Source organism: Nilaparvata lugens, unplaced genomic scaffold, assembly GCF_014356525.2.
Source record: "Nilaparvata lugens isolate BPH unplaced genomic scaffold, ASM1435652v1 scaffold801_2, whole genome shotgun sequence".
In the NCBI taxonomy this organism is placed as follows: Eukaryota; Metazoa; Arthropoda; class Insecta; order Hemiptera; family Delphacidae; genus Nilaparvata; species Nilaparvata lugens.
In genome coordinates, this window is record NW_024093768.1 from 1 (window position 1) to 15,625 (window position 15,625).

The 15,625-nt window shown below is 33.4% G+C and overlaps 1 protein-coding gene across 1 annotated transcript; it reads left to right on the top strand.

Moving 5' to 3' along the window:
• Positions 1-4,807: 4,807 nt before the first annotated feature.
• Positions 4,808-14,823, top strand: LOC120349045 (transmembrane protein 17-like). Its single transcript, XM_039418991.1, has 5 exons — positions 4,808-5,098; positions 6,195-6,298; positions 9,289-9,402; positions 10,005-10,142; positions 14,058-14,823. Exons 1-5 carry the CDS (start codon positions 4,996-4,998, stop codon positions 14,199-14,201), a joined length of 603 nt encoding a protein of 200 aa, XP_039274925.1. The 5' UTR covers positions 4,808-4,995; the 3' UTR covers positions 14,202-14,823.
• Positions 14,824-15,625: the final 802 nt, after the last annotated feature.

Here is a 15,625-nt window from a genome sequence, read left to right on the forward strand (position 1 = left end):
TTTTAATGTCGTTCAGCGAGTTTTCCCAAGGATGAGACCTAGTGCAATCAAATTTTTGTATCATAAACCGACTATGTTCGAAATTTCGTGAAAATCGTTAGAGCCGTTTTCGAGATCCGTTGAACATAAATAACCAGATATAAAAATATAAACAGACATACAGAAATTGCTCGCTTAATATAATAGGATTGGTTTTCGCAATAAGTAGACCTATTTGTAAACTTGAACTCCGCCCTCAATTATAATATTAATCTATTTTTAATTAAATTAAATATATCTAAAATAATTTCTATATTATGCTCTTTTATTTATCCAGATCAATAGTCTAGTAGGGGGATTTCAAAATAAATACGTTGTAAATTGTATTTCATATTCGAGTATTGTTTATAGGAAAATAAATTGTGGATTTGAATTTTAAAGCTCGTGGTGTTTCGGTAGGCTCCGAACCACCGGTGTAGTTTCCTACTCATCTATCATGCAATGGATGTTGGGAGACCTGACAATTTAGAAATATATGAAGAGTATTGGAACTGTTTGTGGATAAATGCTGGCTTTCCATCTAATTTTTCATTTTCATATAACTAGAATATCAATTTCACAACGGTTTGTCCTTATACATTCAAATACTATTACAAAACTAATGACAGTCTTATATGTAATTCATTATTGGCATTGATTGTCTGATTTTTATTAAACTTGAAGAAAATGTTCAACTGTTACTAGAATGTCAATAAAGCTGGAGCAAGTCTTAAACATTTTATGAAATATGATAAGAAACAGGAAACGTTTTTCAAGTAGTCTTGCAATTTTAATCTACGATACACAAGCACACCCAAATTTAAAACTCAAAGATAGCTTCGTAGCTCCCAAACTACTACAGAATGCATTTATTCCCAAGGTATTTTATTTTAGAGATGTTTTAGGAACTATACTGTTTTCAAACCATGCTTAGTTATTCAAGTTTTCCATCAATTCTTTTAACTTTGCGAACAACTGCTAATTGAATTAGTTTCTATGACGTTTAGTGAAATGCATCATCTTAAAATTTCTTGAATTTTCCATCAAATCGGAAAAGAGCATAATAATATAGTCCTTGACACTCCCATGTGTATTGATATCTTATCGACAGAATATTATTGTTTATTTTCCGTAAATGAGTATAATTTGATTCTATTTATTGTGAAAGAGGTACCATTAGAAATTATAGACATTAAATTAAATATAATGTAAAATTATTAACGTATAACTACAGCATTTAAGCTTACAATGAAAATTCATGTAAAAGCTTGAGAAACAAAATATTGGTTGTTACATAAAAGTGCATTTTAATAACAAACTTTTTACAATTTTATAAAATAGCTATTACCTATTCAATAAGACAATTTTCACCAGAATAAGAACTATTTTGTACTCAAGATTTCAGATTCTAATTCAGCGCCCAAAAATACAGTTGAGAATAATTTATTCTTTCCGGGTTGTTGCTGAAAATTTGACTGGACTAGATTATTTTCGTTTGTATAATGTAGATAGATTAAACTCCAGAATAACATAAATCCAATAATTTTATTTAGCAAACAAGATAAGATGTGATACATATTTTATTCAACACGTCATATTAGAGCAATGCACAGTTTAATATCGTCAAACTTGGAAATGCATGGGTGAATGTATAAGAACACTAATAGTTATGTTTTATACGGAGTAGAAACATTATAAATAAGAATTTTTTAATGTCTAAAGGGGAAATATGCTTATCATATTAATTAAAATACTGCAAGTTAAGCTGCGTTTACACCAAAGTTATCAACAAAATGTTAATAACTTAACTTTTATAGATTCTATTAGATTGAACATAACTTATCATACACATGATGAGCATATGTGTTTGTCAAGTTCCGTTTAATCTAATAGAATCTATAAGGATTAAGTTATTAACATTTTGTTAATTAGTTAGTAACATTTTTGTGTAAACCCAGCTTAAGTTGAGTCACAAACTTGAATTTTTAGCTTAGGCTACTACTCTATCAAACAAAAGTTAGTTGTGTTGAAAACTTAAATGTCACATTACATCCTCTAGCAAATACAATACTGTAAGTTAGTTGAGTTACAAATTTGTATGTTCATCTTACCTCTACCAGCAATAAGCACACAACAACAATATTGATAAAACCAAATCCTCCACTAGCAATAAGCACAAAGGAATTTAAAAAAATCAAATCCAACTACAGCAGAGTAATAAACGATAATATCTAACGGAAGCTACTCAGTGACCAATGATAGTCAAGAGCCAAATAAACCGCAGATCTTATATTCGATAACTCTGCATGAATTACAATGTTTTTGTCGGTCTGTAATCAAAAATAAAAAACCCAGCCAAGGTTGCAAGCTACATGCCAAGCATTTTCGGCGAAATAAAAAGTACTTCACTGCACAGTAAATAAATATCAGATTACAAAATAATATATATTTTGTAAAATTAGAAACTGTTTGTTACAAGGTTGAAATGGAATAGTTCTATGGCTGAAAAATTAATTAGCCCAGTTTGATATTTTATGACTGATATTATCATACATATACAAACATACAGACCAGGCCCTAAGATAACGGAAAAATGTAACTCAAAACGCCCATAAAAACTATTCTGTCATATCATGAAATGTTTATGTTCCGTAAAAGATAAATTTTAAATATGGTACAATGTTCAATCAATAGATATACAGTAAAACAATTATTATTGGTAACTAATTAGAATTTCTAGTATAAAAGTCGTTGAAAAATGAACAAAAACGATAATTTTTTGAGCACGTTAGCTATCAAAGTAGTAAGCTAGTATGCTACATGGTATATTCAATAAATGATGTTAAAATATTCAAGAAAGTATAGCTACTACAAAAGTTTAACATTCAGAAGTTGAAAACGTTAGATGACGGTTTTTTTGTTCCAATAGAATTATATTATTTATTTTACAAACCATTTTTCAAAAGAAAAAAACCTTTTTTTTAGCCTAATTCATAATTTTTTATAGCTTTTATCTGAGTTGTAGCTTATCAAGTTAAACAACCGGTATAAAGCTTTGTCCTTTGACAACAAGAATATTTGAATAAATTCAGTTATATTGAAACATTTAACAGGCTAATGCTTTTACTACGCTGTTAAAAGACAATACTTCATCAACCAAATTAAATTTCACAATTTACTGTTCACGATATATTGAAACATTTAACAGGCTAATGCTTTTACTAGGTACGCTGTTAAAAGACAATACTTGTTCAACCAAATTAATTTTCACAATTTTCTGTTCACGATAAGTGGTTCGAAGCCACTAAACCTTAGGCCTACATCTTAATAAAATACCGCAAAAAGGAAAATCCATTTAGTACAGGAAATAAATAGTTAGAGGAGTTTTTCGACTAAACCTTTGCTGGACTGTGACGCTGCCTACAGTTTGTGTGCTATGTTTTTAATTGACACGATCTATTCAGGGAGACCTGGCCCTGATCACAACTTTGGATATAATGAGGACTATCTAAGAATAGTATTTTTTACTTTTAATAGTAGGCCTAAGTTACACATTATACTTTTCTATATCAATAACATGTTTATTTATTAAATAAAATAAAAACATAAAGAATATTTTATTGTAATATAGGTAAATTTAAAATACTGACGTTTTTTTATGGTTTGTATCAAACAAATAATATAAAAAATCAGTCATTACGTAATATTAGCATAAAGTCACTTCAAACGAGCCGGTATCAGATTATTGTCAATAATACAAATTTGTTATAAGTTTTAACTTCCAATGCATGCATAGCAATGATTCAAATTTTATTGGAATCACTGTATTAATAATAAATAATTTTTGCAAACAAGAACGAGGTTAGGTTTCAGTTTAAAGAAACTGATATTTGAAACCTGAAGTCCAAGTCTTTTTTGAGAACTATGTAGAGGTTTAGAAAAGTTGAAAAAATTTCTAAATTATCTTTAAAAATGATATTGTTTTGATGAAAATTATCAAATTCTGTTGGCCACACCTGATAAAATGGGGTGTGTTAAAACACTAAATCGTACATCACTTTTAGCAAAAAACATTACATAAAAACTTAATTTATAATGTTTTAACGGCTCAATTATCGTATATAAATTTTGAATATCTATTTTTTAAACAATAATTACCTTTTAAATAGTAGTTTGGTCCAAAACAGAAACTCTTCCAAGAAGTAAACTAACCGTGAAACTGATTAAGAAACCAAAGTAGTCTATTTCACCATTCTAAACATGATGACCGTTAAAACTGTAGAATGCAATTAATGTTCAACTTATTTTTTAGTTATTAATTAAAGTTTACATGCTGTAAACAATAAGTAGTAAACAATCATTGAACACTTGAAAAGCAAATGAAATGAAATGCCGGGACACAACTGGATAAATTGTGTTTTTGTCCGACTGCCAGACAAGTGATTTGACAGGGGTGCCAACACTCAAATATTTAGAAGAATTTCATACTTTTAAAAATAGCTGGAGAATCAAAATCATTCATTAAAAAAAGATATTAGAAATTCGTTTTTAAATGTTGTGTAGGATAATATTAATAGAGGATTGATTTTTCAAATCAGTAATTCAATATAATATGATTGAATAATATTGAGTAAGGACATTGAGTTAACATTAATTTAATGTAACAATTCAAGTATGTTGATTATTTTAGAACTTAAAAATATAAAACAAGAAAAAACAACACTAGGAAAAAGTTTCACTTTTCATTATTATTAGACACAAAATTGTACCGCGACTGTTTCTGGTTTCCATGGAAACGCTCAAACAAAACACAAGGTCACTGGCTACTTCAATTTTTTTTGTTTTTATTAGTAATAGTGAAAGCCCTTACTTTCAGGCTAACTAAAGCAACAAATATAGCTTCTAATATTTAATAAACAAATAATTTGTATTCAAAAATTTGTAACAACCTGATTCCATTAAGAAGAACGCACAGAAATGACCGAAGGCTGGAAACAGACTGTTACTAATGTGTCAGAACATTTCTTCCCAGGACTATCGTACTACAATAATGACGAAGATGATGAATTCATAAAGCTGGGTATGTAGTTGACACAGTTGTGAGAATAATTTAAAGTTAGGTAATAAGTTTTGATTGCATGTTGAGCGGTAATAATACACAGCTTGATATAATTGCGGAGCGGAAGTGCAATCATTCATTTGAACAATGACACTACAGCAAACAAGTTTTTTTTTTTTAATTTAAACTAAAGAGAACTGCATAACTTTACTAAGCTTCAAGCATTTTCTTTGTTTTTATTATAGAGTTTAATATTATTTCATTTTTACAATTTCCAAAATTAGAAAAAAATCGGAGAAGAGTAGCTTGGTAGAGCTTACATAAGAATAATAATCTAGACCGCTTGTCAGCAAAGCAGTTCATAACTAATTTATTACCTATTGTTAACGGTTGGGCTCTAAGATTATGCGGAGAACTTATCCTTGAATTTTTTATAAGATCTTATAGAAGAAATTAAATTTAGGAACAATATATTCCAGCTTTCACAATACCATACATATTATGATGTACGGTAGGTACATATATTGTTCGATATGACGAGTTCTTGTGTCAGCATTTTGTTATAAATAATAATCTTTGTCAACGGAAAATGCAATTCACTGAACCAATGTTGACAGTTTTAATTGATTGTCACTATAAATTATTCTAACATTTATATAATTAATTACAAATACAGTAGAATAGTAGAGATTGTCTTTTTATATTTCAGTCTATTCAAGAGGTTTTAGAATCCTAAGGTTTTAAGGTCTTAATGTTCAATATAACTCAAAGATATAGAAATAAGACGCTGCAAATTAATAACATATATTTTTTTCCTTAGCTCTACAGCCCAGGGTGGGCTTTGGCTTCTCCCACAACATTCCTCCAAGCCTCTCATCAATCAATCTTCTCCATCTTCTATAACCCATCTTTACCAAATCATCTCTGACCTAATCCTAACATCGCATTCTTGCATTGCTCCTTTTTCATCTTGAGTAAAGCTTCTCTTTAAGCACTGTTTTTGGTATTCTGGTCTCATTCATCCTGAAAACATGGCCAAACTATCTCAGCCTTGATAACATAAATAAAATATTGTTTCTCTTAGAAATCAATTCAATAATGTTTTCAATTTTTGCAGGTAATGAAATAGTATCCAATCTTCCACTACAGATGTCTTTATATTTCAATGTGGTTTTCTTTCCAGTATGGCTAATCACGACACTTCTTACTCTCTATTTGAAGGTATGGTAATACGGAATTTATAAAGTAATCTATATATAAGAGAGAGTAGGGTTGTGTTTGTTCGCATCAAAACATGTCAACTTGTGGATTGCATACCGGAAAAACGGGAATGATTTAGATCTCCAAATTTTGTGCACCCAATCAATCTTGTGCACCTGGAAGCCCGAATTTCAATTTTCCTTCTAGATTTTTTAGAAGTAATGTTTAAATTTCATTAATGGTACATTCGATTTCATTAAAAAATCACCAAATCATATGATCAAAATTAAAAAAGGAACATCTGTTTCTATATTGCTTTCTACCTGAAAAACATAGTTTTGAAACTTCGTTTTCCTGATGCAATATTTAGGCCTACACGTGGCATGGATTATTAATTTTTCAGCTAGAACAATTTTTGAGACAAAGTGCTAAATAAACTTTGTTGAAGTTCTGACACTGTGTTACTAGTAAATATTTGAAAAAAAACACTTACTTTTGTTGGAGTATTGAGGAATGCATTTCACTCCTGAAGAGGAGCTTCATCCGCCTCAATAGAATCTAAAAATCTAGAATCTCCTCTTCAGGAGTGAAATGCATTCCTCAATACTCCAACAAAAGTAAGTCTTTTTTCAAATATTTACTAGTAACACAGTGTCAGAACTTCAACAACGTTATTATATAGTGTTTAGTCATGGAAAGCAACTTCAATGCTAAATAAACGTCTACAGTTTCATCAATGCTGTATCGGCAATATGAAAACGCATGCAGTTAATATGTCTTTGAATGAAGGTGTTGTTATTTACATAAAGAAATTATATTCTTCCATTTTTATTTAATTAAAATTTCAAAATTATTCGAGCCCTGATAGAATGACTGACTCACTGTATAGTCAGTCGAAAATTTTAATATTGGAATGAGGGGTATATTGGCAAGCTGAGCAAAAAAATAAGGTCATATGCACCTTTTCGTTATATCTTCAAATGAAAAATGAGTTTTGTGGGTTGTCAAAACTCCCTCTGAGAGGGAAACTATTCAACTTATTCTATCTTTTAGTAAAATAACAATGATCATCCATCCATGTATCATCTCCTATACTGTAATAAAGGAAAGAACTGGATTATAAACGTAGCCTATACAGGTGTAAAGTATAGGGAAATTATGTTTGACGCATTATCACGGCAGAACTACTGGACTGATTAACTTGAAATTTTGCATATAGATTCTTGCTTAACCGAGGGTGGTTATAGACCAATTTTAAATTCTTCAAGATTTGATTACATCAAGTTTTCAGTTTGTCAAGTTTTCAATTATTTGTCATGCTTCCAGTTTGTATGGAAGCAGCAGAAGATTTCTCTTAAAAGGGAAATTAGAAGATAGGTATGATTGGGGATCCTTTTCGAATGAAAAAAACAGGTTCTCCGTCACACCCAAATTTTTTCCGCCATTTTGAATCCAACTTCTTTTTTTAATTGAAAGGTGGTCATACTGATTTACTTTGAAATGCAGCATATACATTCTTAATCAACCGAGGATTCTTATAGGCCTATTTTGAATTCTTCTAGATTTCATTACGTCAAGTTTTAAGAAAGACCCTTGCGAAGCACGGGTTACCTGTTAGTATTAAATATTTACACATTAAAAATACCATAAACTCAAGTATTCACAATATTAGGTATGAGATATAGATTCAATTAAATTATTAGATCAATTTTATCTAGAGTTAACTTCATATTGTTTAATATTTTCAATATAGCTTTCAAGACACTTAGGGCCGTTTGCACAATGACAGTTTAAACTAAATTTAATTTTAAACTCGATTAAATCCGTATCAAGTCTAGTTTGTTATAATGTGTTCGAGTTTAAGCTTTGACTGTGCAAACGGACCTTAATTACATTAATTATTGTTAAACGAAAATCCTAATTAAATGCTGTAAGGTACTGCAACTATTGACATCAGGGTAAACAGCTAGATGGAAATTCGATGAGCGCTACTATACAAAAATTATTTGTCAGCCCCGGAATCGAACCCAGTACCTCCTAATTGCCGACCAGGAATGCTTACCCTTACACCAAACTGACAATCTCTGGATAGCAGCGCTCACTTTATACGAAGCCATAGCGGCCAGCCGCTAATTGCAGTCGCTTAATTGAATAAGATGCAATTTCTCTGTAATTTCCATCTGTAGACTTAATTACATCTTCAACTCACAAAAATACTGTGATCTTAATATCCAATAATAAAGTTCGCTGAGGATGGAGCTGAATGCCCTGATACGTCCCCGGAAACAACAAAACATATTCAAGTAAATATTTAGAAACATGCGGGTACCTTCATAGATTAAGATACCACCAGCTCAATTGACTTAAAACTTTGCTCATTTGTCAATGCACAGTGCATTGAAACGAGTTTAGAAACTTTCAAGTACTTTTGTAAAAGTGCAAGTTCTAAAAATAATTTGGATGATGATATAATTATGAAGTCACGTCAGAGGCCCTGAAATTATTCAGGTGCGAGTTCGGTAACTCTTACACAAAATCTGAGCAACCCAGGACACACAATATTTTAATTATTATTAGGCTTTTATCAATCAGGTATAAATATTAGATGTAGTTTAGAAACAATATATAAGTTATTTTTTGTTAAATAATACCATAGAGAAACAATAGCGTAAGCAGATATCCCATGGGTATAGGGCGTTATTTCGCAACTTTCACTGTTATATCAAGCTGATAGTCCATGTAGTTCTTTCCTGTGAAGCTTTATGACGCTGGTAGTCTCTCATATTGTGCTTTTCATACACTTTTACCCGGTCAAAACAGTAGAAATCGACAATAATCGGCTTGAGATAACAGTAAAAGTTGCGACATAAACGCCCTATACCATGGGATATCTACTTACGCTATTGTTTCTCTATGATAATACCCATTGAAAATACTATTGTAATTTTCGATTTGTATTTCACTTTTGGTATATGTAGATTATTATAATATTAAATCAATTTTTGTTGAAGATTGGCTGCCTCTCAATGCTGTACCAAATAATAGTTTTGGTTGTGGTCACCCTGGCAGTATTAATCGAGTTATTTCGACTGTACCTAGGATATCGAGGCAACCTTTGTGAAATGGTAAGCTGAATAATTCACTTTCAAATTCCCCCACAATAGCTTCAACACTCTTTCATGAGTCATACACTTTCATTGACAGATCTCACATTTTATCTACTTTCAAATTCTCTCACAATAGCGTCAACAACAAATTCGTCCCTACTCGTCTCATGAGTCCTTATCAGACGTAGCCTTCTAATTGAATTCAGTATGATCTTACTTGAAGTGTAAACGTACAACCTTGTACCTAGATTACTTTCTGTACCAATTCTACTTTCCTTGCGTACAACCCTTCAAAGCCCTAATTAATTTTTCAACATGTTTCACTTCTCTTGTGAAAACTTTTCAGATAGGCATAGGTAGTTCCAACACTATTTGAGTTGCTTATAGACAGGGGAAGTAGAGGGAAACAATACTACTAGGGATCTTCTTATCAGTCCAATACTGTAGTTATTTGTACATCTAGAGACAATAGTGAAACTTTTCTCCCTGGGGAGAAATAATTTCTCTCGAGGGAGAAAAAGTTAATTTGATCCCGTGACGCAGGCAACATTTTCCTCCACCTAAAATACTCATGGAAACATAATTATTATTCTCTTATATTTTTATGGGATTTTTTGCAGATCCCCGAGTTGGCCGGTTTCTTTATGCTTACCGCCATGCTACAGACGCCATTGCAACTGTTTCTTCTAGTGGGAGGCTCAGGCCACGGAGCAGTACTGCGAGCAAGCGTGCTCGAACGCTGTGTGCAAACAGTGCAGGTCTGTGTACAAGCATCTTCTATCTGCACTATACAGAGTGATTATAAAAGGACTTTAAAGCTTTGAAAGCACATAAATATTTATTGAAAACACCTACAGAATTGAGAAAGCTGTCATTTTGTTAAGGTGCCTACAAATATACGCGCCGCGAACATGAGCAATTCACTTTTAATCAGCTGACTATATCTGTCATAAGATACAGATATAAAAAGCTTGGCATCAGCTGATTAAAAGTGAATTGCTCATGTTCGCGGCGCGTAAATCTGTGCGGACCTTTACAAAACCCTTCAAGTTTAAGGTGTGGGCGTTATTTTGCTTCGATGTGACAGCCGTTGGTAATGGACACAAATACCACCGATAATCGATTTCTTGCCACACTCGTGCAAGCATATCAGGCGTAATTGTGCAAGAGCAATGATCCAAATGTGATCCGATTCCAGAGATCATTAAGATTGTCTGCTAGAGGCGGAACATAAACCTTATCCTTAATGGAATCCCATAGGAAAAAATCCATCGATGTTAAATCCGGTGAGGGAGGTGTTTTCTAGACAATCGCTTTCAACTTCGCCGGATTTACCATGCAGGGCCAATTGCATGGCCACCTCGCTCACCGGATTTAACACCGATGGATTTCTTCCTGTGGGGTTTCATTAAGGATAAGGTTTATGTTCCGCCTCTACCAGACAATCTTAATGACCTCCGAAATTGGATCACATTCGGATCGCAGCGGTTGCACAAGTTACACCTGATATGCTGGTACGAGTGTAGCAAGAAATCGATTATCGGTGGGATGTATGTCGCATTACCAAAGGCTGTCATATCGAACCAAAATAACATCCACACCTTAAACTTGAAGTGTTTTGTAACAAAATTACACCTTTCTCAAGTCTGAAGGTGATTTCAATAAATATTAAAGTGCTTTCAAAGTTGTAAAGTCCTTTTATAATTACCCTTAATTTATGTAAGGGCGTGATCACATGAATGCGTACATGTGCAAGTGCACGTCAGATCATGCATGAGCCGAGAAAAAATCTGGAAAGTACCATTGACACACGCTGTCAATAGATTGTGGCTAGCTGCTCACACTGAACGCACCAGCAAATGCACGCGTTCAGTGTGAGTGTTACTGTTGCTCTTTCCATATTTTATTTTTCATCTGCGTGCTTGGTCAAGCATAAACAAGCGTGCACTTGCATATATATGCATCCAATGTGATCCACACACTTAGCATGTGTATAGTATGATCAGAAAGCCACACAGTATATAATTTTATATAATACATTCCATATTTGAGGGTGATTTCCAAAGGAGGCCCTAAAAGATCAATCAGGGAAGGAACAGTTTCAGGCTGTGCCTGTTGGTTTTTCCTCAATCCTTTCAGTAGACCTCACGCAGTTTTCTCATCCACAAGTAGGATGTCACCTATTCTAGTTGATTCAGTTGAATCACAATTCACAGTTGAATCATGATTTACTCTTAAAACCTTAAATAAGTTATTTGTTTTCTCCAAGATCAAAAACTCACTTATGTTAATAAACTCAGTTCACGTTTGAATTTGTATCCCATATGATGATTTATCCAGTTTCGTGATAATCTTTCCATCTGATGAAAATATTTCTCAACTATTTTAAAATTATTTTTTTTCAATCATGAATATTATACTTTATTCGGCATTATTCAGTTCATTTAATAATTTTTATTTTACTTTGAATCACCTATTAAATTTGTACTGATGGGCACGCATCATAAAAAATACTGAAACGCTACCTAGAAATAGACACGGCCAGACATCTGTGTATTGCATGCAATGGATAATCCACTAGTCAGCTGATTGATTATGAATAATTCTATAGTATGATTGATCCTATCTTCAAAGTAGATGATATATAGTGATATCAGAGTATGGAGGAATTATTTTTCTTTTCATATTATCCTTTAAATGCAAAATTACAAAAAAAATTGTGTATACATCGACGTGCAGTTAAAAATGAATATTCCTGTCAAATCTCATAGAATTCTATCAACGCGTTTGGCCGTAATCGCGTTACATACAGACAGACAAAAGAAAATCGAGTTGAAAAATATACTTCACTACGTTCGGCCAATGAATTGTTTTTGTGTTTCATTGAATAAATAAATCAGCTGACCGATGATAATCGATTGACGCGCACTTCAATGAACCTCAATCAGACCTTCAATCTTTTGATCAAAATCTTCCTCTCATCAGAAATGGGATCAGCTATTTGTTTGCTAGTGGTTGTTTTTTGAGCAGCTGTGTTGATTTTGGTGATGAGCGTCATGCCCAGTCCACATGTTAGCCCAGTCGCTGGCCTAGCCTGCAATGTGACCAGTGCCCAATAAAGGCCAGCGTTGATAAACCACCCATCTACACGCTGGCGCTGGTCCAACGTGTGGATCCGTCATTGGGCCAACATGTGGATGCGGCATTATGGTTACGAGTACATACTGACTGAAGCAATGCTTGATGAAAATATTCCTAGACGATTAACCCCTCCTTTAACCGCTTCCAGCCATTCACTCAATCAACCAAAAATACTTAATTCTAAGTTTCTATCAATCACCATCTAGCCTAGACTAACTTCAAGCGTCGAATGACTTCCTACACGGCCAATCAAGCTTGAATCAATCTTTAATCATCGATTGAATCCAGCTTTTTATCAATAAGATCAAGGGCCTCCCTAAAGTATCATTTTTATCAGAAGCTTGATTCAATCAATTATTATAGAAGAGTATTTTAATAGGGATAATGTATTGTTAATTCATATAGGAATAATTACATTGTATCATTCTTTCAGAACTTTTTTATATAAACACTTATATAAGAAACAAATAGTTTCAGCTTTTAAGCCATTTTCAAGTTGTTTTTTATATGAGTGCTTAATTTATTAAAAACTTTTTGTGAAAAAGGGTCCTATGAAATTATCTATATATATAAAAGCGAAATGGCACTCACTCACTGACTGACTGACTGACTCACTCACTCACTCGCAGAACTAAAAATCTACCGGACTAAAAACGTTCAAATTTGGTAGGTATGTTCAGTTGGCCCTTTGGAGGCGCACTAAGAAATCTTTTGGCAATATTTCAACTCTAAGGGTGGTTTTTAAGGGTTTAAAGTTCGACTTTTAGCATGTATATTCTTCTTATTCCAATCTCTTAATTATAATTGAAAAATTTTCATACCATAATTATGTTAATATAAAACTATAATCTAGAGAGAGTACCTCTTCGAAACAGTTGTTAACTGGTAACTTAATTAATAATTTTGTCAGGTTGGCATTAAGTTTAGTTGACTTTGTTAGGTTGGCACCACGTTGAAGATTGAAATGCATTTATCGCGGAAAAATTGATTGGGCACTGCTACTTCAATCAGAGCTATTCCTGGGAATATTATATTACTAGCCGTCAAGCTCGCTTCGCTCGCCATATCCGTTTAGTTTGGACCCCGACTAGATCGTCCTAACATATGATAAAAATGCTCAAATGAAAAATGCATGCGAGCGAAGCGAGCCTGCTGATCTCATTTTTGGACGATCCAGTCGGGGGTCCAAGGGGCCGAGCCCCCTGGCCAGACGGATATGACGAGCGAAGCGAGCCTGACGGCTAGTTTTATATGAATGAACAATTATCATATTATCTGAAAGTAAATTTGACATTTTTTTCTTTTATAGCATCTACTTAGAGACTGATGAGCTATTATATTTTTACTTGAATTATTGATAAGAATATTATTTGTAAAGGTGAGATCCATTGGTTCAGTCTTCTGTTTTGAAGTGATTTATATTTTTAGAGATGATGAATGGTTTTTCAATTTGATGTACTAGTAGCCCTTTTCAAATATCTTTTTGTTTTATATTATTCATTTATAAAATTTATTTATTTAATTAATTGCAGGTGTGTCTACTAGCTGTGCAGTTGGTGAGTGGTTGTCAGGCGTTACGTAACGCGGCACGACATTCCGCCCAGCAGTTCCATATTGCCCGATTCAAAATGGCCGAGCTGCCCAGTCGATTGCAGTTGCGAACAAAGTCCACTTGAATGACGGAACAAGACGAAGAAGAAGAACGAGAAGAATAAGACAATAAAGTTGAAGAAAGAGGATAAAATGAAATTGAAGAAGAAGAAGAATGTCACTTCACGAATAAAGGGTAGAAGAAAGAGAAAAGGAAAAGACATTGGGAGTAGGAAAATATAAAGAATAAGGAGAAAAGGATCAGGAAGAGGAAAGCTAAAGTGGAAGAGACTTGCGGAGAAGGAAAATTGAGAAGGTGAATAGTAGCAGGTGGTGGAAATAGAAAAGGAAGAGACATAGGGAGGAGAAGTTGAAGAAGAAGCAAGTGGAAGCAAGAAAAAAGGAAAAATACATAGGGGGGAGGAGAAGATGAAGAAGGAGAAAGAGGAAGAGACATAGGGAGAAGAAGAAGATGAAGAAGAAGGAAGAGAAAGAGACATAGTGAGGAGGAGAAGATGAAGAAGAAGGAAGAGAAAGAGACATAGGGAGGAGGAGAAGATGAAGAAGAAGGAAGAGGAAGAGACGGGGAGGAGGAGAAAATGAAGAAGAAGGAAGAGGAAGAGACATATGGAGGAGGAGAAGATGGAGAAGAAGGAAGAGGAGGAGACATATGGAGGAAGAGAAATGAAGAAGAAGAAAGAGGAAGAGGCATAGGGTGGATGAGAAGATGGAGAAGAGGGAAGAGGAAGATATATAGGGACGAGGAGAAGATGAAGAAAAAGTAAGGAGGAGACATGAGGAGGAGGAAAAGATGAAGTAGAAGGAAGAGGAGGAGACATATGGAGGAGGAGAAATGGAGGAGAAGGAAGAGGAAAAGACATAGAGAAGAAGAAAAGTTGGAGAAGAGCAGGAGGAGGAAGGAGGAAGAGAAAGGGACGGGAGGAGAGCTTAAAGATGAAGATGAATGTAGAAAGGATCATATAAGAACAACGAGAAGAAGAATGAGGAGGAGTGGGAGAAGGAGATAAAGTGAGAAGAAATAAATAGATAGGATAAGAACGGACGATCACAGTTCAAAACGGAGGTGATGAAGAATGAGAAACTGTAACACGTGTAGAAGAACTAGAAAAATAAAGAGAAGCAAAAGAAGAAGAAGAAGAAGAAGAAGAAGAAGAAGAAGAAGAAGAAGAAGAAGAAGAAGAAGAAGAAGAAGAAGAAGAAGAAGAAGAAGAAGAAGATGGAATTAGATAAGGAGTAGAAAAATAATGATATGAAGAAAATGAAACTATTGAAAATAATATTCATTGAGGCTTTGAATGGTTGTGCGTTTACACTGTAAGTAAGATCATACTGAATTCAATGAGAAGTCTACGACCGATGAGGACTCATGAAAAGAGAAGGAACTATAGTGAGGTCCACGTTATAATGACATTATTTGATAAACATTGGTGTTGCTTTCCTTGTCTATCATTCCAAAAAGCAGATGGCGATATCAGAACCTATGAGAATG

What these genes read in the sequence shown, in the direction of transcription:
- LOC120349045 (XM_039418991.1), top strand. Translation starts at nt 4,996, where the DNA reads ATGACCGAAGGCTGGAAACAGACTGTTACTAATGTGTCAGAACATTTC. An exon ending in TGATGAATTCATAAAGCTGG is followed by an intron (nt 5,099 to 6,194) that starts GTATGTAGTTGA and finishes CAATTTTTGCAG; the next exon opens with GTAATGAAATAGTATCCAAT. An exon ending in GCTGTGTGCAAACAGTGCAG is followed by an intron (nt 10,143 to 14,057) that starts GTCTGTGTACAA and finishes AATTAATTGCAG; the next exon opens with GTGTGTCTACTAGCTGTGCA.